The sequence below is a fragment of the Coregonus clupeaformis genome, chromosome 35 (assembly GCF_020615455.1).
Source record: "Coregonus clupeaformis isolate EN_2021a chromosome 35, ASM2061545v1, whole genome shotgun sequence".
In the NCBI taxonomy this organism is placed as follows: Eukaryota; Metazoa; Chordata; class Actinopteri; order Salmoniformes; family Salmonidae; genus Coregonus; species Coregonus clupeaformis.
Genome location: NC_059226.1, coordinates 31,960,669 through 31,984,891, shown reverse-complemented (window position 1 = coordinate 31,984,891; position 24,223 = coordinate 31,960,669). Strand labels below are relative to the sequence as shown.

General features: G+C 44.8%; 1 protein-coding gene and 5 non-coding genes across 7 annotated transcripts; all 6 read right to left on the bottom strand.

Moving 5' to 3' along the window:
- On the bottom strand, window positions 1–23,803 carry LOC121551444 (transportin-2-like). Of its 2 annotated transcripts, XM_041864107.2 has the most exons (25): window positions 23,724–23,803; window positions 21,597–21,696; window positions 20,642–20,717; window positions 20,162–20,311; window positions 18,247–18,353; window positions 17,602–17,735; window positions 17,151–17,232; window positions 16,666–16,788; window positions 16,424–16,542; window positions 15,806–15,866; window positions 14,801–14,972; window positions 13,329–13,481; window positions 11,397–11,622; window positions 9,176–9,347; window positions 8,621–8,707; window positions 7,030–7,137; window positions 4,274–4,432; window positions 3,945–4,032; window positions 3,566–3,664; window positions 3,100–3,135; window positions 2,556–2,651; window positions 2,133–2,308; window positions 1,763–1,837; window positions 1,330–1,469; window positions 1–1,136 (listed from the first exon to the last, which is right to left on the bottom strand). In XM_041864107.2, the coding sequence occupies exons 2-24, from the start codon at window positions 21,693–21,695 to the stop codon at window positions 1,362–1,364; spliced, it is 2,706 nt and encodes a 901-aa protein (XP_041720041.1). In that variant the 5' UTR covers window position 21,696; window positions 23,724–23,803; the 3' UTR covers window positions 1–1,136; window positions 1,330–1,361. The 2 variants fall into 2 exon arrangements, with proteins under 2 accessions (XP_041720041.1, XP_041720042.1); XM_041864108.2 differs by lacking the exon at window positions 3,100–3,135.
- On the bottom strand, window positions 13,050–13,120 carry LOC121552026. Its single transcript, XR_005997158.1, has one exon. It is a non-coding gene; the product is annotated as a small nucleolar RNA SNORD41 (small nucleolar RNA).
- On the bottom strand, window positions 16,021–16,091 carry LOC121552028. The gene has a single exon (XR_005997160.1). It is a non-coding gene; the product is annotated as a small nucleolar RNA SNORD41 (small nucleolar RNA).
- LOC121552029 lies at window positions 16,955–17,025 on the bottom strand. Its single transcript, XR_005997161.1, has one exon. It is a non-coding gene; the product is annotated as a small nucleolar RNA SNORD41 (small nucleolar RNA).
- LOC121552030 lies at window positions 17,828–17,898 on the bottom strand. The gene has a single exon (XR_005997162.1). It is a non-coding gene; the product is annotated as a small nucleolar RNA SNORD41 (small nucleolar RNA).
- Window positions 21,185–21,255, bottom strand: LOC121552027. Its single transcript, XR_005997159.1, has one exon. It is a non-coding gene; the product is annotated as a small nucleolar RNA SNORD41 (small nucleolar RNA).
- Window positions 23,804–24,223: the final 420 nt, after the last annotated feature.

Sequence of the window (24,223 nt, the reverse complement as noted above, 5' to 3'; positions counted from 1 at the left end):
TTTCCCAGCAAATAACCTAGTGTTGTTACCTTAGAACGATAAGCCTACTATCATTGTTTCTAAATGTAAAATTCTATTTGTAACAACGAGATACGCACACGTCACTTAAGAGGTGATCATTGCCATGCAAACCAATCAATCCCTTACTAGAGCTAGTCAAAAGGAAAAAATGACATTTGTCAGCACTACAGTAAATGATTTCTGGAAGGATTGTGTCGGTCTGTTGTAGTAAGAACTGGGAAAGGAAAAAAAACAGACTACATTTAAATTACTATTTTTCTTAGAAGAGAAACAAATATTTAGAAAATAAAAAGAAATTCTGCAAGCAAGGGAAGAAAAATTGTCTAAATGTACCTGTGTTTTATTGAGATAAGTCCCAATATGAACAGGTACGGTAATGTACGGTCTATGAAAGCTTGTGTAGTATAGGTGTAAATTACTCTTCTAGAACTCTCCCCATTTTTATGTTGAAAAGCCTCTCATGCTTTCCCCTCTGAGGCTAGCCTTCAGGCAGCTATTATAAAACATTAGCGCTACATCTGTATCCCACCCACAGCCTTTGTATAGATTCTCAAATGACTATTGCAGAATGTATGCAATGTGCTTGTGCACCGATTGGTCGTTCGGGCCAGGGCAACTACCTTCCCTGCCTGAATTAAGTAAGTGTGCCAGTCTACATATTATGTGTGTTGTGTTTTTAAACTGTGGCTCCTGAGCTGGTTTTGAGATTTCTCCTTAATTTACTTATTCCGGGGTTGCTGCCACCCCGCTCGCCCTCCCACCACAGCTCTCCTCTAACCTTGGTTATCGAATGGATCTAGGGCCGTTCGTAGCCGGCCCGTGCATTTGCTTATCCTACCCTCCCTCCCCCTCTTATAGAACCCCTGTGGCTTTGGTTACATCGGAGTATGTCGTTGGATTTAAGTTTGGCGTTTGAAATCCAGAGGTTTTCTCCCCAGTTTCCCTCCCAGTAACCCTCCCTCCCACCCACCCTCACAGAGACACACAGGGTCGTGGGACTTGTAGTCTGAATGGACAGGAGCCAGGGCCAATCCCTCTCCTCCTCCCCCCACGATCAGGGCAGTGCAGTAACATAGATGGATGAGTTCCCCCAGTAACCCTCCCATAGATTAAACCTGTAGAGGGGACAAAGTGGGAGAGGGGGAGGGAGAAGAGGAGTGAATAGGAAGAGGAGGAGGAGGGAGAAAAGGGAAAACAAGAGTTAATTTTTTATTCAGGTGAACTGAGAGAACATGGACTAAACATAACATTAGGATTTGGGGAAAGGAAGCTGATCCTAGATCAGTCCTACCTAAAGTGAGTCAATACCTGACAGGCGTGTCCTGTGTCGGCGAGGGGAACTACACGCCATAGCAGGCCGACAGCCTCTCCTTCAGCAGAGGGGGGAATTGTTCTGAGAACTGCTGCCAGTTCTCCTCGCCCACCTGGTCCTTGAAGCCATGGAGGATCTACAACACAACATCAAACAAAGCTTGTAAATCAAGGTGGTGTATAGGGTCAGTGGTCTTCAGCGACTGGCAAAGCTGGTTATCTTTTGTTTTCTTGGCACCACACATCTCAGAGTCTAAAATATCCACAAGATATGTTCAGATTTCGAATGTCTGTAGATAAAGATCATCACAGGGTGTGGAGGAAGAGGAGCATGAGGTCTACTTAGAACCCAACAGTCTAGAACCTTTGTATCCTGAGGATCAAACGTATGGGTGAGATTTGTTGAGGTATATATCTCCCGAGTGCTTACCTTGTAGAACATGTCTCTCAGATCGTCCTTAGGACTAACCCAGGAGGCCACAGCATCACAGAAGAAGATGAAGTCCTGAAGAGACACCAAAGTTCATATGACAACATCCTCATCATCCACATTGCCTTATCACTCATTTAGGTTCCAATCATCCTTCAATGACACCAAACACGCTTGGTTGAATCCAATGTGCCTTCTCTCACCAGAGTTACCTCAGAGTCTAAATTACATCCACACTAGTTATTCAGATTTAGAATGTCTGTTTAGAGTTCATAATAGACAAGAGTGGAGAGGCAACACACTCGGGGAACAAAATTATTAAAAGCATTGGCCCCAGTAAATCCATATTTCTGTGTGGAACAGTGTTCACCTGAACCACTCCAGCGGGGTTGACGCCGATCATCATGCAGATTCCACGGAACGCAGAGTCTTTCTCCTCATTGTCCCTGATGTTTCTCAACGATGTGCACCAGGGTCTGATGAACTGTTGCAGCATGGGAGACACCTCCTGTGGACACACGTACCCCAGCCTGCCGATCGTAATGGCTGTCCCAAGAGAAACAGAGGAGTGATTATGTGTCAATAACTACAGGCCCATACCAATAGGGTTTAGAACAATAACTTCAAAGTCAGATCTCCTAGTCTCACATTCAGAGCTTTAAATTCCACATTGAACGTCTCATATTTCGAATGTATGTTAAAAGAGATCATAATAGGAGTGGACTGGAGCCTAAACACTTGTTGTTTTCCATGGGGGTGGGGATTTAAACATGTGTGTGTGTGAGTACCGTACCTGTATTCTCCAGGAGGGTCTTGGGTGTGTTAGGTCTGTTGATGATCTCCACCAGGTTGTTGAGGACCAGCCCAACATAGGGTTGCATGTCTGATCCTACAGGCACCAAGGAAAACACAACACAATCAACCAGATGGAAATTATGGCATTGCTCTCCATACCTGGGTTCAATTACTATTGGAAATCTTTCAGATACTTTGAGCATTTTCTCTAGCCTGCCTGGAGTGGCAAATGGACAGGGTTTAAACTTTGGGGCCTTTTCTATTGGTTCCTTTCCAATACAATCAAGCACAGCTTAAGTATTTCAAATAGAATTTGAAGCCAGGTCTACAGTCAACTCCAAAATCAGCGCTATCAAGTATTCACTGTCATTTAGAGTATTTATAGTGTCATCATTAAAATCACTTTTATCAAATCACCATTACCAACATGGATTACTGATGGAGTGAATCTGGTGGTGTTGCTACAAAAATAGGGTTCTCGTGATTTCTGGCCAATTTCCCAAAATGGCCACCATCTTTAGGCATGGTTCCCCCTAGCTCACCTGAGCAATCTCCTTCATCCTTCTTGTCAGTTCTCCCTGTAGAGGTATTTTAGCACAATGTCACTACACTGTACTACTGCTGGTTGGCCTGCCATGCTTGCACACACCTGCAGGCCTCACTGTTAGAGTCCAATGGCAAACCCTAGCAGCATACACCATAACACACGTGACACCATTACAATCTGTGTGTTCATCCCTACGTTGGGACCTCTGTCACACACTCAGACCTTTAACTTCCACATAGAACATTTCAGATTTCGAATGTCTGTTAGAGAGATCATCATAGGTGCAGACTGGTTGTTGGTTGTCTGTGTGTGTTATTATGAGAGTTAGTAAGGGAGGGAGAGAACGAGGGAGGGAAAGCAGAGATAGTGAGAGATGCATTTAAGAGTGGTTGTGAGGTAAAGAGTGCAGGTGTGTAAGAAATTAAGACTGCAGTCAGGACACACAGCAAGCAGTAACTCACCCATCTGCATGGCGATCTCTCCAATGGCCCAGGTAGCGTTGTTACACACAGAGATGAACTCTGGGTTCAGGTTCAGGCCCAGGATCGGCATGAACTCAGCTGGATGGGGGAGACACAGGTTTATATACAAACACTACACACAATTTGTCACACAATCCCTGCTATACACACACTCCAACAAACACAGGTTAATTAAACAGTACACTCAACTAGTCACACAATCACTGGTATACACACAACAATATACAAATAATACCTAAACTAGTCACTCCAACACACATACCTCCTCAGCGCCAGTAACTGGTAATCTAGTCCTGATTATGAATCTACTTTTTCATGACATTGACAGGTAATTTCTTCATTACTATGGTCGACTCACCAATGCAGGGTTTGACGTGAGTGAAGCAGGCCTTGGTCAGGTCTCCCAGTAGAGCAAAGGAGCTCTGTCTCACCTCTGGCATAGGGTCCTGGAGGAACGCACAGTTAGTCTCAAAAACTCAGGCACGTCTGGTTAAAACAAATATTTTGAACTTTTAACACTCCAAACAGCAAGAATACCAACTTTCATACAAACCAGTTTTTTTTTTTTTTTGCGAACGACAGAGCAGCACTGTATAAACTATACGGCATCTTATCCTCCTTCAAATGGACTAATTTAACATTTTCAAAATGGCCACTGACAGTTGGCACTTGGATGCCCCTGTGTACCTGCATGCACTGGAAGAGCAGGGTCATGATGTTGCTGCGGGCCACCAGCTGGTCCACACTGCCCCCCAAGCCCTCGGCCAGGCCACTCAGCAGGTCCAGGGCCACAATCATAAAGTCCTTGTCAGGGGCTTCGTACTGGTCAGGGTGCTGGTTGTACATCTGGAGAGAGAGGAGACGGACAGAGAGTCATCAGTGGGTTGTTGTTCACAGTTAGGATATGAAGCTAAAACGCTGTACGATGTTTAATAAATTGCTGAATAAACGCAGTTTGTTTACACTAACTTATGTTTTGTGGTGTAGAATAAATTGACAATTAACATGTTTATATTCTAACTTATAATTAATATCTGAAACCAGGTTTCAATCCAACCTTTTCATGCGAGTAAAGTACATGTTGGATAAAAAAAATTCACGACAGGCATGATGGAAAGAGCAAATTTGTCTGTAAACTTTCCAAACGTCGACAAAACAAAATACGCTAGACAAGGTGGAATCCTTTTGCTTCGGTAAAATGTATTATGCGAGAAATGGCAGTGGAAACACTTATGCGCAAATATTGATATTACCATCATACCGAAGAGTCACACGATGGCATGTGTGGTCCTCCCACTACGACGTGGGAAAGCATGCAGTTTATTAGGCTACAGATTAAATAAATGATTAACTTCACAGGGTGGTGAAAGTGCAAGGTGATGAGCTTGATGCTCCTTTCAAATAAATATCAAGGGTCTTATTCGGGTGACATGATGATCGATGCTTGGCTGCCGTTTGAAAACTAAAATAAAACATAATAATCTCATCATGTAGGCCAACGGTCACCACCAACCTTTTCTGAGTCAAGATCACTTTCTGAATCAAAATGGAAGCCGAGATCTACAGCTCAGATTCTTTTTTAAACATGACTTAAAAACCTAAGCAACATAAACCAAAAAAAACAGTTCTGTAGCAATTAGATTTGTGCAGTAGGCTATAGGCCCAATACATTATCACTGCATATTGGCTATGCTTGAATTACCCTGCCAATTCTGACCATAAAAAAAAAAAAAATGTAGGTATATGATCACACTGGCAATATATCATTTGCTGTATTACTTGTGAGGCACAGCTAAGTGAGCATAATTTGTATATTTTTTTTTACTGGAATGATGGCCTGCATCTGATGGTCAGTCTGAGGGGAGGAAGGAGCAGCGGTGAGGCTGCCTCTCACCCGACTCACCATCTCTCCCTCCCTCCGCTGAGAAAAGGGGACAGTCTTCCAGCTGATGGCAAAACTCAAATCGCACTGCATTATTTCTGCCTCATGCACCAATTTGTTGTTACTGCTATGACCAGAGAAAGTGAAATATTCCTCGATAATAAAAAAGACAAGCCGCTAATAATAACACAAGCTTATCGGCACACATGGCTTATAAAAGTTTTGAACAAAGTGTTGACAGTGATTAATAACTCAAACATTTTTTTGTTCACCTTTATTTAACCAGGTAAGCCAGTTGAGAACAAGTTCTCATTTACAACTGCGACCTGGCATTAACTTACTTAAAAAACCAGTAGCTCTATTCATTGAGTCTCTCTCTAGTCATGGTTTTAAACCTTTGCTGTGAGTTCGCTTCTTTTTGCAGTCTATGGCTCGAGGAAACTGTGCAGACACAGTGATCTGAGCTATCTAATGGCCAGCGATAGGCCTATAGGTGCACTTGATTTGCTCTCTGGGCCTGCCGGGTAGGCGTAGTTCTACCTTCAGACACATGAAATGGTTCAAAATGGGAACACTGCCTTCCCGACGCTAGGGCTGCTGAATCAAGTGCACCTACCGCCAACAGCGTGAAACGAAAAAAACAAAAACAAAATCAGTAGAGTTGAACACACGATGGAAACAATTTTTATACTTTTTGGGGGGGTATATGGGAATTTAACCACAAAAGTAATTTTTATGTGCACTACATCATCACGCACAGCCTTTTATTTAAATGTTTTTACATTTTATTCATTTAGCAGACGCTCTTATCCAGAGCAACTTACAGGAGCAATTACGGTTAAGTGCCTTGCTCAAGGGCACAGAGATTTCTCACCTAGTCGGCTCAGGGATTAGAACCAGCCACCTTTCGGTTACTGAACCCAACAATCTGGGAAAATGCGCATATTGTTTTTATGCAGATTCGAATATTTGCATGAAAATCTGTCGCCAATTAGAAGGAAACCTAGCTATATCTAGCTTATTTGTAACAGTTTTTGTTGCCATACAATAACATGGTTCTTCACTGAAGGCATGTCTGGTGATTTAATATGTATAAACTGTATAACAGAGTACTATAGAGAGCAATTGTAATGGCGGCTTTTTGTAGGTACTAACTCCACCATGGCTCGTTTGACAAAGCCTATGGGAAAAATCGTTTTTTGGGATAACCGCCGAAAATAAGGTCTGTAGTAAACACAGGCTTAGGAGATATTATACATTTTGTTCTAAGACTATCTTCATCAGCTAACGTCACTTTTTTGTGAATTGAAGCATTTATGTAATCAAAACAAGCACATAAAGGCTTCATAATTCATAAAGGTCATGTTATTAACCGACTGATATCTCAGAACAAAACGTATAATATCTAAGCCGGAGTTAACCTCAGACCTTCATTTTGCCGTTCATCCCAAAATCCCATTCTTTCCACATTAATTTCCCCCATAGGAATGGCTGAACAAACCAGAGGTAACTCATTTCCAGTTTTTAGGACTACAAGCTGGCGAGCTCTATAGGTTCTTACCATGGCCTGAGCGAGGGTCTTCTGGACCAGGGTGACACAGCGCTGGTAGACAGGCTCACAGTAGGGCAGGAAGCCACTCTGCAGGGCCGTGGCCACCGACGACAGACACTGGGGGGACAGAGAGACAGGGTTAGTTTGGTGGGTGAGGGACGGCAACAACTAAAACACAGGCTGCATATCAATAGGTCAAAGTGGTGTCCTGTCAGTGTGGCCTTTCACTCACTTGCACCGATCTTAAAGGGACAGTTCACAAATGTGAAGTTTTTTTCTTATTTTCTTTTTAAAAAACCTAGGTAATTTGAAAATAAGCTTAAACTTCATAAAAGTCCCTTTAAGATTATGCATTCTTTCACCGTTCCTGTGATTTCACTGCATATCAACGAAAGGAGTCAAGGAGAGGGACTGGCTTTATAACTTTTCAGATACAGAAGTCGGTCAGTCCCCGTTTCGATCTCTTGAGCCAATGAAAATGGAGTAAAAGTGCGTAGGGACATCAACTTTTTAAAAAAAAGAACAAATGCAAGATCGACCAGAGCCTGTCGTTTCCAATGGGAGGATATTAATCAGTGGGCAGAACAAGCAAGGAGGGGCAGAGCCAAGCACCAGCTAGTGAGATCCTATTGGCGCGTTCTAGCATTTATTTGCATATGTCCGTTAGGGAACGTGTACTCTGAAGTGTGCGTGTGCAATAACTCAATTCTCCCTTGTACTCCTTCTAAACAACACATTTTAATTGTTTTACTTCGGCAAAGGGTAAAGTCTAGAAAACGCAGTCTACTCTGTTACAGATTCTAGTTTTAGAAACAGAAAACTGTACGGAGATCAAATGTTTTGTCGATGAGAAGATTTGCAGAATGTCGGCCAAAATCCATCTCGCTCCATCTTCTCCCACTGCCGGCCACTGGGCTTCCTCTCATCACCATATTTGGTAGTGAGTGGAAATGCCAAGGGGATACTTCACATTTATACAGCCGGTGAAATATCTGGCTCATTGTTCTAGCCAACGCTTCTTTCATTAAGAGGTGTAGTCCTGCTTTTCTTCCATCAGGGGGCAGTATAATACAGACCATTGGAAGCACAACAGTCACCCGTTTCCATTTATGCGCTTTGAGAGGCTCTAAGAGCTATAGATAATTTTAAAATCAATACAAAATGACCTACAATAAAAACACTGCCTAGTGCATGACCTCCGGCACCAGTTATTGTTGTCAGCTGAAGAGGTTAAGGAGACCAGTCCTATCAATATCCTGCTGTGGATCAGCAAACGATCTCTAATTAGCATCATATATGTTCAGATGAGAACGTGTCATCATTTCCACAGCAGCAGCTAAACGCAAAGTCATTCTGCAGTCGGCACGCAAACACAGTCACACACACTAGCAACAGCCTACACTCCACTTCAGCCGTTCTAGATTTCACCCCCCCAACAAGCCAGATTCTCCATTCACCAGAATATCATTATTGTTGGTGTCTGGCTCACAAGACTAGCAACTGCCCTAAAGCAATGACGTACATTTCCACAAAATCATGTCTAAGAATGATCCACCTTGTGATGCACCAAACATGATTCATGTATATAATAATGTATAACCTCCAGAAGTGGAAAGAGATCCTTGTCCTCATCCTTCAGCTCATTCCATTTGGCAATGAGGGGAGGCATCAGCTTCTGGATGTACTCCTGTGGGGGGGAGCAGACAGTACAATTACAATTTAGTAATATTGTGTCTCTTCACCATAAAGATGAAACCTGTGTAAACCCACCAAGTTGAGCTTGTGATGTAGCGACAATCTACAGGTGACATAATAGAACATGATAATGGCAAACAGATGATTTATACACGTGCCATCTCTCGCTAAACAATCGCAGTCTAAAATGCATTCACACTGGTGATTCAGATTTCGAATGCCTGTTTGAATTCATCATAGATGAGAGCAGAGAGGCAACAATGCAACAATCTTCACCATAAAGATGAATGAAAAGTAACCAAGGAGGTTGTGATACAACAACAATGCACCACAATGAACAGAGGATGTTGTACATCATAAGACGGTACGGAGTTGTTGGCCGTGAAGCTGATCCAGCTTTCTGATTTTTCTAAGTGCTAGTTTGCCAACTAAGTGACGATATTTTGAGGTCCAGACTCACAGGCTGGTTGAGGTGGTGTCCTACGGAGTCAGCGAGCGTACCGATGGCGTCGTAAAGGATGAGCAGGTTCTTGTGCTGGTACTTGCCAAAGGCGAACACCAGCGTGTCCAGGATGAAGCTGAGGTAGGGCACCAGCTCTGTACACGCCTCCTCCTCCAGGGTGGCAAACGCACTGAGGGCCACAAAGGCCAAAGGGTCAGAGTAGGAGAATGGACACATCACACACACAGACATCTGCTTTGAGAGAACGCAACCAAGCTGGCCTATACACATACAGTGAGGGAAAAAAGTATTTGATCCCCTGCTGATTTTGTACGTTTGCCCACTGACAAAGACATGATCAGTCTATAATTTTAATGGTAGGTTTATTTGAACAGTGAGAGACAGAATAACAAAAAAAAATTCAGAAAAACGCATGTCAAAAATGTTATACATTGATTTGCATTTTAATGAGGGAAATAAGTATTTGACCTCTCTGCAAAACATGACTTAGTACTTGGTGGCAAAACCCTTGTTGGCAATCACAGAGGTCAGACGTTTCTTGTAGTTGGCCACCAGGTTTGCACACATCTCAGGAGGGATTTTGTCCCACTCCTCTTTGCAGATCTTCTCCAAGTCATTAAGATTGAGGCTGACGTTTGGCAACTCGAACCTTCAGCTCCCTCCACAGATTTTCTATGGGATTAAGGTCTGGAGACTGGCTAGGCCACTCCACGACCTTAATGTGCTTCTTCTTGAGCCACTCCTTTGTTGCCTTGGCCGTGTGTTTTGGGTCATTGTCATGCTGGAATACCCATCCATGACCCATTTTCAATGCCCTGGCTGAGGAAAGGAGGTTCACACCCAAGATTTGACGGTACATGGCCCCGTCCATCGTCCCTTTGATGCGGTGAAGTTGTCCTGTCCCCTTAGCAGAAAAACACCCACAAAGCATAATGTTTCCACCTCCATGTTTGACAGTGGGGATGGTTTTCTTGGGGTCATAGGCAGCATTCCTTCTCCTCCAAACACGGCGAGTTGAGTTGATGCCAAAGAGCTCGATTTTGGTCTCATCTGACCACAACACTTTCACCCAGTTCTCCTCTGAATCATTCAGATGTTCATTGGCAAACTTCAGATGGCCCTGTATATGTGCTTTCTTGAGCAGGGGGACCTTGCGGGTGCTGCAGGATTTCAGTCCTTCACAGTGTAGTGTGTTACCAATTGTTTTCTTGGTGACTATGGTCCCAGCTGTTTTGAGATCATTGACAAGATCCTCCCATGTAGTTCTGGGCTGATTCCTCACAGTTCTCATGATCATTGCAACTCCACGAGGTGAGATCTTGCATGGAGCCCCAGGCCGAGGGAGATTGACAGTTCTTTTGTGTTACTTCCATTTGCGAATAATCGCACCAACTGTTGACACCTTCTCACCAAGCTGCTTGGCGATGGTCTTGTAGCCCATTCCAGCCTTGTGTAGGTCTACAATCTTGTCCCTGACATCCTTGGAGAGCTCTTTGGTCTTGGCCATGGTAGAGAGTTTGGAATCTGATTGATTGATTGCTTCTGTGGACAGGTGTCTTTTATACAGGTAACAAACAGATTAGGAGCACTCCCTTTAAGAGTGTGCTCCTAATCTCAGATCGTTACCTGTATAAAAGACACCTGGGAGCCAGAAATCTTTCTGATTGAGAGGGGGTAAAATACTTATTTCCCTCATTAAAATGCAAATCAATTTTTGACATGCATTTTTCTGGATTTTTTGGTTGTTATTCGTCTCTCACTGTTCAAATAAACCTACCATTAAAATTATAGACTGATCATTTCTTTGTTAGTGGGCAAACTTACAAAATCAGCAGGGGATCAAATACTTTTTTCCCCTCACTGTATCCCTTCAGGAGACCATTCCTACCAATATTCTGCTGTGGATCAGAAAACGATCTCATATTAGCATCATATGTTCAGGTGAGAAACATGTCATCATTTCCACAGCAGAAGTCAAATGCCCGGTCATTCTGCAGTCTCTGCTTTCCTTCAAATAGTTTTGAGCGTTTGATTGAGCCTGCCTTGAGTTCCAGATGGTCGGGTTGAACTTTTGGGACTATTCCATTGGTTCCATCGCAGCGGGCAAGCTCATACAAGCACAGCTTAAGTAATTTTTAAAAAATAACCCAGGTCTGACTGTCATAGCTGAAACACATGGACAATGCCAAAAGAACCCTCCCACACACACAGTACACACCTGCAGGCGGCCTCCTGCACCCTCTTGTTGCCGTCCAGTATCCTCTTGAGCAGCTCGGTCATCAGGGGTTTGAGGTGGGAGTCTGGGGGCTGGCTGACCACCCAGTGGGCGTAGCGTGACAGGGTCCAGCAAGCGATGGAGCGCACCAGGGCCTTCTTGTCACAAAGGCACGCAATGAGATGGGGGAGGAGCTCCGGAAGGTAGGGCACCATGCCCTGCATACAGCCTGGAGGAGAGGAGGGGAGAGAGAGAGGGTGTTTTTGTCACAGACACAGGATGAGGTGGGGAAGGAGCTCCGGGAGGTAGGCACCACAATGCATGGAATTTTACTTTACCTTCTATAACGGTATTTTAATATTTGGTTTGTGATTGGGGGGGTCTGTTTACTAGAGCGGTCATGAGTTCAAAGCACAGATAGGAGATAATCTGTTCACTTAATATTATTAGCAGGTTTTAACCATGACACATTGTCTTTACCTGGTGTATTTGTGAAGTGATTCAAATTAATATTACCATCTGTGTATCGCTTAGGCAACATTCAATTCCTCCTTTCATGCCGATAAAGTTAGATATAATTTGAATCAACACTCAATTGTAGGCCAAGTCTATTATCAACACAGAGCCACGTGAAGGACAGCCAGTCATCTGGCTTAGTGTTTATATGTTTTAATATAAAATATACTCTCAAATGGAATCCAATTAGTGTACATCCTATTAGTGACGTGTTAACTGGGTCAGCGCAGTGGAAGACATATGGCATTACAACTACGCTGCATTAGGACAGCGACACGTCTCCATACACTGTCAACACCTTCTGGGAGCCTATATTAGTGTGTCATGGACCAACACTGACAGTGGGGTCATAAAGGGCTGAAGAGTGAGAGAGAGAGAGAGACAAAGTGTAGCAAATTCACAGTGGAGAGAGAGAAAGTAGACAACTCGAGTGACAGGGGAACCAGACATTGGCGTGAGCATCCACTGACAAAAATGAATGGTGGCACCACTGCTAAGTCAATCTGAATTGATATAATGCAACAAGGAACTAGAGCGATATTAAAGAGTTCCATTAGCAGAGAAAGAGTCTGCAGGGACAGAGAGCCATGTTAATTCCGTCAACAAAAATATTCAAACCCCTATTTTTCAGTGGCAATCGACGAGACGATAACTGACTAAACAGACCCAGAAAAAACTACAACTAACCAAAATTATTTTTCTTTTTGGTTCATGAAAATGAGACGAAATTATCTCTGACTAATATCTGACTCGTTTTTTTATCTGTTGCAGAGTAATGTGTTCTTCTGCCAATTTGGCTGTTGGGAAGAGAATTCGTGAGATAGGATGTTATGCAGAAAGATATGTTGGTAGGACAAGGATATGTATATTTGTGAACATGGAAGTCAGTGATTTATGTTTACTATAGGTTTATGAGGCAATACAAATGTGATGTGACAAAATGTGACTAGAATGAAAGGGCATTTAGTGGACTAAAATGGCCCACTGTTTGTCCTTTTGACAATAATTAGACTACGGTACATCATTATTCAAATGACAAAAATCTGGCTTCATGATATTTTAGAAAAAATGTCTAAGACTAGCCTAAATTTAAAGAGTGGCAAAATTAACAGTATAGGAATATGACTGTATGAGAGACCTCTGGATCAGACAGTATGAATACTAACACCATCATTAACAGTCAGGAGTTACATAGAATGCATCATATCCAGAGGGACAGTCAACTCTCAATGGAGTGATAGAGAAAGAACCACTGTGTACTGTACATCACAGCAGAGAGGAGAGCAACAGCGCAGAGAGATGGAGAGTCGAGAGAATCAGTTGAGAGAAAGAAAGAGTCACACAGATGAGACTGAGCAAGAGAAGGAGAGAGCTATGTGAAGTGTAAACAGTGTGACTGATTGATTTCCTAGTCCTTACCCTCAGCGATGGCTCCCAGCACCAGGATGCCAGACTCCTTGATGACCCAGTCAGGGGAGAAGAGAAGGCCCTTGAGCAGGGGCAGCAGGTGGGGCAGCAGCTCGTCCCGGAACACGTTGGCCAGCACGTCCAGCGCCGCCGCCGAACACTTACCTACAGGGAGATAATAGGGATAGTTCACTCAGAAATATGATGAAAAACATCTTTACAGCTGTACTGAAAGTGCTCCATCTTGAAAACTTGACTGCTGGGACATGTGCAATTTGGGGGATGTTATTTACAGTGGACTAATGAACAAAATACTAAGATGGCTTTAGAGCGAACTAGCCATTTAATATCATACCCTTTTCACAGTACTGAATCTGGGCCAAGCCATGTTGTACTGGTCTGAACAGTAACAGATTCTTCAAATTAAAAAAACACGCTGGCCTATACACCCATTCCTTTGAGGTTAAGGAGACCAGTCCTACCAATATCCTGCTGTGGATCAGAAAACGATCTCTAATTAGCATCATATATGTTCAGATGAGAACATGTCATCATTTCCACAGCAGCAGTTAAATGCAAAGTCATTCTGTAGTCGGCAAACACGCAAACAGTCACACACACTAGCAACAGCCTACCCTCCACTTCAGCCGTTCTCGGTTTCAGATTCTCCAGTCACCAGAATGTCATTGATGTTGGTGTCTGGCTGACGAGACTAGCTACAGCCCTGAAGTAATGACACAGCAATTTCCATAAAAATCATGTCTAAGAATTATCCACCTTGTGATCTAGCTATGACACCGGTAAAAAGCTATATCATTTCAGTAACGGTTACGTGAACTAACACTCAGATACAGAATAACAATTCTATGTCGTTTTGTTCTATGCAGACACCATTGTGATAACAGTGGTCTTCCACCTTTCTGGCGCATCTCTGCATGGGAATGGCTCCATTGCCAGACAGCAGCAGGGAGCATCACTGATGCCAGTAATCACTGCTCTGGCTCTGCTGTTCAGTGTTCACACTGTCCAATTACCACCTCTAGTTTTACTGCTAATGAGACGCTGGGGAGCAGTGCACTGACAGTGGAGAGCAGAGCAGCCAAACAGGGAAGTAACTGAATCAGTGTACTGTTTAGATGGTGAGAGAGTACCTCTGATCTTGGCTAGAAAAGCAACACTAGGGACCTAAAGAGTCTATAGAAAGACTTAACAACTTTCCACTTATATTTTCACAAATACAGAAAGAATATCCACTTAATTGTTTTTGTTACTTTTGCCACCATATTGTCCCACAGGAATGACTATCAAATTTAGTTATATTATGCTGCTTTAAGCAAGCATACACAGACAAGCCTCATGTAGACTGCAGCAGATACAATCCTCCTGCTCTATCCATCGACAGTATCAGTCTGTTTTCTAATTCTTCTCCCATCCTGGCTGTGGTGGTTTCAGTAACAGTTGGCTTAAAGTCATGTCAGACTCACGTAGGTTCCAGTCAGATAACGTATCGTCATCATCATCGTCATCTTGGTCAATGTCCTCTCCCTCCTCTCCCTCTCCTCCCTCGTGCTGCAGGGTGACGGTGCGTGACTTATGGAAGCGGGGCTTGATGTCCTGCTCACTGTCCGGCACTGCCTCGTCCTCCTCCACATCACCCTGGAGAGAGAGACTACATTAATCATTGCTATATTTTATTTTTCTGGTCCGAGGTCTGTGCTGTGAAACATGACAGCAAGCATAAGAGATGGCTATACAGCACAAAAATATCTGGGACCAGGCTAATATTTTATAACTTGGGCAAGGAATTTTTCCGGGAACGCGTGACCTGACTAGGAAAACCTCCAGGCAATAGTTCTAGGCAATACCTAGGGCCGAGACTGTTTCCTAGTATAGCAGGACCAAATGAGGTTTCAGTTCAGGAGGCCAAGACCTTCTCATTCTAAAAAGCATGCTGTAGCATGGACACATGGACACAGCTTAGTGCCAGAAATAGCCAGTAGGGTATTAATGCACTGAAATGAGTAAGTGTGTGGCTTCTATGACAGAGGACTATGAGTTAGGGTAAGGAGTGTCTAGCAGGCAGAAATCCCCTGTGGGTTAGCCTAGGTGATGTGTTATGGAACTGTGTAGACAGTTAGCAGGGGGGGGGGACGGGGGACGACGACACTGCTACACCATTAACTGGCATTAACCAGATACAACGCCTTAGGTCAGAGAGTATGAATACATCAAATATCAGTAAAGTCTCAAGCGTAAAGCTGTCATCACAACAAGAGTACCAGTAAGGACAGGGTGGGAGGAAAGACGTCTGGGTCGTGTTCATTAAGCACGACACTGAACAAATGGTCCGAAACAGGGAGGTAGTATCTAAACTGGTCCAATAAGAAATTGCCATTTTCCGTTACAGTGTGCCCTAATGAACACAACCATGGTGGGGAGAAATAGGTGTGGTGTCATCATTCACACCCAGAACAGATAGGCAGGCTCACCTTCAGCAGGATAATGTCTATCTCAGAGTACTTCATGCCGTTCACCAGGATAGGAATGAGCCTACAGGAGGGGAGAGAGACAAGGCACCATTAGTCAAGCAGTCTTTCCATTGTTGGTCAATCAACAACACTGCATTTCTTGGTTCCATATAATATAATAAAAATAATAGATTGAAGTTATACAGCGTCAGATGTGGCAAGTGGGCTGCAGCTGTCTGGATCAGACAGTATGAATACAACAAGCATCACTGACCATCACAGTTAATGTGTTATGCATCATATCCAGACAGCATGGGAAGGGGAGAGGGTAAACGTCATGAGAGGTCTTATACTACAGCTAGCCAACACTACTGAAATGGAATCAACATTCTCTGTTCCTCTGAACTTCCTTCTCTTCACATCACACCTAATAGAACACAGTACAGTATGTTGACAGAATTAAATACACTATGAACTATAGGAGCTCTATGGGTATGTTACTCTTACAAGCTGTACTATTGACTAACCTCTGTTCCCCTCTACACCTCTGACCTGACCGTCCCCCATCTCTCTACATCACGTACAACCAACACAATCCAGGTGATGCTGTATGTTACAGGTATGTTTAGGATTACTCACTGCACCAGGTGTCCAGAGAGCACCTCCTTGCAGATGGGCTGCTCGGCCAGGGTGAGCCAGAACTCACAGGCCTCCAGAGAAACGTTCTCATCCGGGTCCTGTGTGCGCTGCAGCATGTACTGGCGGGAGAGAGATACAGACACAGCAGTGTCAGGGGTTGGGATTGGCTGATGAGGTATGACAGTGTCGGACGTGCTGATTGGTCTGTGGGAGTGTAAATAAGGAAGTGGTGGTGGTCTCACTTGTATGATGCTGTGCATGTGAGGGATTAGCCGGTCGATGCGGACCTCCAGCAGCATGACCAGAGCGCGGCACACGTTCTTCCTCACCTCCGAGTCCTCGTCTGTAGCCAGCGCAAACAGGCTCTGAGACAGAGACACGAAGAGAGAGAGGGAAAGAGAAGGAAAGAGTGGTGCCAGAGAAGAAAATAAGAGAAACCGATGTCAGTCTTGAATCTACAGCTATCCTCAACACCATTGATTACAGTTCACACCGTTGCCTAGACGATGGACATGTAAGAGGCTGTAGGGTTTGGATCAGACAGTATGAATACAACAAGCATCACTGACCATCACTGTCAAGGTGTTCTGCATCATATCCAGAAGAGCTCAGTGTTCTTCAGTGTCACCACCATAGAGGTAGAACTACTAGAATGGGCATAGCCCATCAGACCACAACAATTATATTTCTATGGTCAACATAGTGTTGTGTGTTGCCTGATGCTCACCTCGATGAAGGTGTCGATGTTGTCCATCAGGGCCTGGGCTCTGCCGATGATGAACTGGTTCACACAGGCGATGGCATGAGATCTACAGGCAGAGAGAATATCACCATGAGTCACAGCAAATTAATGTATTTGAAAACAGTGGGATAGTAGGAGGGAAACTTTTTGAAACCGACTCAAATGTTCCACGCAACTACCTAAGCTGGTCCAATAAGAACACAGATGTGTAATCCGTTGCAAAACGTTTTGCTATGGTGTGCTATGCTCTACTGAACACAACAGTAAGAACAGAAACAGCCAATGGAGTCTGGAGGCAGCCTGTTCTCAGATCCGTTTGTGCTGTCTTGCCAACTCCTCTAGTCACTGGCATAACTATGACCACAGGAGTTGGCAAGACAGCACAAACTGATCTGGGAACAGGATAGTCTGGAGGTACAGGGGACCTCGGACTGACCTGATCTTGGGGCTGCAGTGCTTGAAGAACTGCAGGAACTTGGGGATCATGATGTTGAGAGGGCGGTTGAGCGCGTCGCTCTCCAACAGCTCCGACGAGTCCTCGCAGATCTTCTGCAGGGCGCCAAATGAGCCCTGATCAAGAGAACACACGCAGACAGACAGAGTCAAACTCAGCGCAACAGAGGGGGATGACGTAGGATGATTTGAGACAATAGGCTACAGGTCTGGATCAGACAGTATGAATACAACAAGCATCACTGGCAATCACTGTCAAGGTGTTCTGCATCATATCCAGATGGCATGGGATGGGGAGAGAGAACGCTACTGAAAACATTTAGCAACGAGTAAAATAACTCTTAGGAGGTACAGAGAGTTGTGGAGAGGTAAAGAGATGTGGAGAGGTAAAGAGAGTTGTGGAAAGGTAAAGGAAGGGACAGGGAAGGAAGACCGAAGGAGAAGGGATATGAAGACATGGAAGGAAGGGGAAAGAGAGAGGGACAGGGAAGGAGGGGAAAAAGAAAAGGGAGATGGGGAAGGAGGAAGAAAAAAAATGGAGAAGGGCGACAGATGGAAAAGAAAGGAGGAAGAGAAAGGGAGAGTAGAAAAAGACAGATGTGAGTGTGGAAGGCAGGTAGCTCCTGACCTCGCAGGTGTTGTAGTCCTCAGAGTTGAGCAGGTTACACAGCTGGGGCAGCAGCTCCGGCCATGTCTGCAGCTCCCCTTTGGAAGTGATGGTGGTGATCAGGATACCTGAGAGAGAGATGAAGAGAAAGAGGTTAGGAAGCAACACTCACACGGTGGCTTCCTCTTAACACTTTAAAATAGCAGTCTCTTGGAGGTGACACTGCCATTCTCACTGGGCACGTTGGTTTTGAATTGCCCGGTAACTAGGGTGGGCAGAGTTTGCACATTTTAGACCATCGCATTGGTCCTTAAGTGAAATCTCCACCCACCCGGGGCACAAGGCGAAGCAAAACAATTGAACCCACTGATCTGGGAGAAGTGGACAGGTGAAAGTAAACACTCCTGAAGGGTTCCACTACATTGCTTCCACCTATGCTGTCTTGTCAGACCAGACATGTGGGGAAACAGGGATGTACAAGAGAGAGTTAAGGTATAGAGAGACCTCTGGATCAGACAGTATGAAAACTAACACCATCATTAACAGTCAGCAGTTATATAGAATGCATCAAATCCAGAGGGCAGGATGGGGGAAGAGAGAGATGTGTGTTGGGGAGGGGGGGTGAAGATAGCTACTAAAGGGAGGGACGGTGAGAAAAATGAACCACATTAAAGCCACAGGACAGCAGTTACCCGAGACACAGACAGACGCAATGCATGCCAAGACACACACAGACAGAACCATGTCTGTCTCACACCCCCCCCAGACCTAACACACACACACACACCCCCAGACCTAACACACACACACACCCCCCCAGACCTAACACACACACACACCCCCAGACCTAACACACACACACCCCCCAGACCTAACACACACACACCCACCCAGACCTAACACACACACACACCCCCCCAGACCTAACACACACACACACACACCCCCAGACCTAACACACACACACACCCAGACCTAACACACCCACCCAGACCTAACACACCCACCCAGACCTAACACACACACACACACACACCCCCAGACCTAACACACACACACACCCCCCAGACCTAACACACCCCCCAGACCTAACACACACACACCCCCCCAGACCTAACACACACACACACCCCCAGACCTAACACACACACACACCCCCAGACCTAACACACACACACACCCCCAGACCTAACACACACACACCCCCAGACCTAACACACACACACACCCCCCAGACCTAACACACACACACACCCCCCAGACCTAACACACACACACACCCCCAGACCTAACACACACACACACCCCCAGACCTAACACACACACACCCCCAGACCTAACACACACACACACCCCCAGACCTAACACACACACACACCCCCAGACCTAACACACACACACACCCCCAGACCTAACACACCCACCCAGACCTAACACACACACACACACCCCCAGACCTAACACACACACACACACCCCCAGACCTAACACACACCCACCCAGACCTAACACACACACACACCCCCAGACCTAACACACACACACCCCCCAGACCTAACACACACACACCCCCCCAGACCTAACACACACACACACACCCCCAGACCTAACACACACACACCCCCAGACCTAACACACACACACCCACCCAGACCTAACACACACACACACACCCCCAGACCTAACACACCCACCCAGACCTAACACACCCACCCAGACCTAACACACACACACACACCCCCAGACCTAACACACACACACACACACACCCCCAGACCTAACACACACACACACCCCCAGACCTAACACACACACACACCCCCAGACCTAACACACACACACACCCACCCAGACCTAACACACCCACCCAGACCTAACACACCCACCCAGACCTAACACACACACACCCAGACCTAATACACACACACTGACTCACCGATGGTGGCACGGATGAGGGGTGACGGGTCGCCTATGTTGTTGAGGCATTCCTGCTTGATGAAGTCAGCCACGGCCGGGGGGAAGTTCTGGTAGTGGGCCTTCACATTGTTCTTCAGGATCAGACCACTCAGAGAACGAGTGGGCTCATCTGGAGAGAGAGAGCAGGAGGGAGGAATGGGAGAAGAGGATGAAGTCGGGGCGGTCATGGGGTAGAGGAAGAAAAAGAGGAGAATGTCAGAGATGCAGACGAAGGCCACAGCAACGTGCGTTCCAAATGACACGCAGCAGTCTGGAGAACCACTAATAACAAGGCAAGTGGATAATGACGGCATGCTGACCAAAGAATGGATACACACAAAGAAACCCAAAACTCATTTGAGCTAAGAAGTAATACGGTGTGCCCTAATGAACACGACTCAGGCTACTGGACGCTCACCTACAACATATCAACTCACTCACACAGACAGAGGGCTCTCACCTTCAGTTTTCAGTCTTGTGAGCACAAAGATTAGATAGTTGTTGAAGTCAGGGAACTGGTTGAGCTGTTCAAGTTTCTGACAGCATGGTTAAGGGCGATTTCACATCACAGACAACTCAACAACTCACATGACGCTAAACTCAAACAAATAACTAGAAGTACACTTTCACTGCAGCAGTGTAATCTACTGGTGACATTTAGACAGAGGAAAAATACCACCAGTTGAAATACTAAGTGCAGTGCTTATTTCAGAAGGAATTTGACAGAGTTTGGAATGCAACGGATCTGTGATTGTCACATACCAGCTAAGTTTAATTCTAAAGCTGCAGAAATGGTTGCCACCCCTTTGTATAGGTTGTACCATATGAATGGTTTTGAAATAACTGCTGCTATAAGTAGCCTTACCTATGGTTCCTAATGAGGACAAGGGTTTAAGTAAGTAATAAGTAGGCTAGTGGGAGTTATGGATTGGAGGGTTAGGATTATATGCTATACTAACAAAGGCAAACTCTAAAGGACCAGACAGAGTAGTATGAGAGACCTCTGGATCAGACAGTATGAATACTAACACCATCAGTAACAGTCAGGAGTTCTATAGAATGCATCATATCCAGAGGGACAGTCAGAGTGACTGTCTTATAACACTATCGCCACTGTGATACATTGTCAATACAGGCCCCATAGACTGAGATCCCTGCAAACTGAACTAGATGATGCAATAACCATAGAATAATATGCCATTTAGCAGGCACTTTTATCCAAAGCAACTTACAGTAATGTGTGCATACAGTTTACGTATGGGTGGTCCCAGGAATCTAACCCACTATACTGGTGTTGCAAGCACCATGCTCTACCAACTGAGGACCACAGAAGAGCACACAGAGGTACCACTGCCATACAGGTGCCCATCCCACTAACCCCCTCTCCAGTCAGTGTTTGTACATGAAGAGGATACTTGTTGCACGGCTCTCTGTGTGGCCGTGTTGGGGGACTGGGAGTCCTTGAGGAGCTGGAGGACCTGCTGGAGTCCCTGTTCATCCGGCTGCCACTCCATCCTGCATGGGGACCACACCCACACACAAAGTTACAGATATGAATTACGTATGTCCCCATTACTGATATAAGATAATACAACAAGGAAAATTAGCGATATAATAGAGAGTTCTACTAGCAGAGAGAGTCTGCAGGGACAGAGAGAGAATATAGGAGTATGACTGGGGCGGCAGGTAGCTTAGTGGGTAAGAGCGTTGTGCCAGTAACCGAAAGGTCGCTGGTTCGAATCCCCGAGCCGACTAGGTGAAAAATCTGTCGATGTGCCCGTAAGCAAGGCACTTAATCCTAATTGCTCCTGTTAGTCGCTCTGGATAAGAGCGTCTGCTAAATGACTAAAATGTAAATGACTGTAAGAGAGACCTCTGGATCAGACAGTATGAATACTAACACCATTTTAAGTTGGGAATTATAAAGTGTGCATCATATCCTGTGGGTCTGGTGGTCTATTACTTATTGGTGCATTACTTTTGACCATGATCCATAGGGTTCTGGTGAAAAGTAGTGCACTACGGGGAATAAGGTGCTATTTGGGAAGCAACCATGGGCTGACTGGCCTTTCTATAGTTTAAATAATTGATGAGGGCTTATAAACGGATGCATCTTGTGATGTGGCACGGATTGGCACTGGATTATATGACAATACAAATCAATAATTTGATATATAGAGCTAAGAAACAGGCTACAAAATTGACATGCTCTTGCAGCCGGCTTCCCAAAGTGAATATTCGGGGATTCTATTATTAAAATATCGACTGCCAGACTAAACGCCATATGCTCACTAATGATAGGGAATGCAGTGGCATTATGCGACCGAAGGTGAGCCATACACATGGCCAGAGCGGGACATGCAAAAAAAGGCCTGCAAAAAAGCGCCGCTTGCGTGGTTTCGTTTCATGAGCTTGTTTCTACACGGAAACGGGTCTGTAAGGCCGGGTAAAGAGAGCAGCAAAGTTTGTGGGAGCTCGAAGCTGCAGTTGAAATTGGGAATCGGATTGTGTCAAATAAAAGCTCTGCTAAAGACAATGAGTAAAATATATCGGTGACCCAGCTTAACCGCCCTAATCCTGCCCCACCCCCCACGACACCCGGTTCCCTTCTGTCGGTGTGCTGCAATATAGCTAGAGATCCCTGGACCGGGGACGACATGAAACAATAGCCGCCCTAAAACTTTCTTTGGTCACAACACAATGAACTAGCTGTTATGTAAACACCACAAACTATCTTCTTGATAGTTGTCTAGTTTATGTTACACTTCCTACTATCTGACTAACGTTGGCGCTATGGTAATATTAGTTCCGACGATCGAACTATATAACTAGTCACGAGAAAACCCAAAGTACCGGCCACGGTAGCTAGTCGGGTCAACGCCGTAAACTTAACCCTTCTCACCACGGCAGTCCCCGGCTTCACCAGCCACACACATGTAGTATAAAAGAAACAAGGCCAAATATGCGGCCTCGACACTAACAAGCAGTACAAACATGGGTTAGTTAGCTAACGTTAGTTTCATAAGACAGTCGATATATTATTCGATTGAACATGGCAGACAAATAACGCCAACTGAGAAGTAATCTAGACAAAGTTACTATCTCGCAAGTTTAGCTAACGTTAACTGTTAGCTATTCTACTGCTAAACATGGCTACTAACGTTAACCTAGCTAGTTAACGAGCTAATAACACAAATATTTTCAAATTTGGCCAGTAGGCTACTGGCTACTTGGCGTTTGTTAGTAGCCAACTTTATATGAATCGCTAGCTAAATCCTACCGAGTATCGACAAATGGTCAATTTGTTTGATGTTGCGTTTGCTTGCTATTGTGGCCCAATGCATTCATGTGCTCTCGCTAGCTAATTAGCTAGCTCGCTAGCCGAAATTGTCTGTTTGTTAGCTAGCTAATGCTAACTAAGCTATTTCCTTTCCCAGCGCTTAACGTTACCTGCTTGCTAATGTCACCAATTATTCAGCTATCAATCCAACTTCGTCTTATTTTGTTTAATATACCTAGATAACACATCACATGCTACGTACAATATTGATTTGTAGACTGAAGTTTCTCGACGGGGCAGCTTCTTTCTCGTGCTCGTCCTCGCTTGTACTACAGGTTTGAAACGAGCACGCCGATTCTGTAGGAAGCACTGACCCTTTCCGGTTTCCGTTCACTTTCTTCTTCTTCGGTAGGGTTTAATGGCGGTTGGCATCCAATATAATGTTGCATTACCGCCTCCAACTGGACCGGAGAATAAATCCATTCTACTTTGTGATATAACAAAAAACAAGTACCCTGCTAACTACACATTATTTTTTAACACCCCATTCCACTCATTTAACCTTATTTAATCCTACACCAGGCCAATGGACAGGACACTACCATTCAACACCCCCAGTAACTCTTCTGCAGTAATATATTGTAATCCCAAGTACTTCTCGGCAGCTGCCACCACAACACCTATTTTCTGTGATTTTACGTTCCATACCTGTGGTACAGTGAATAACCATAGCAATGAATGCTAAAAAGCCAACCTTACTGA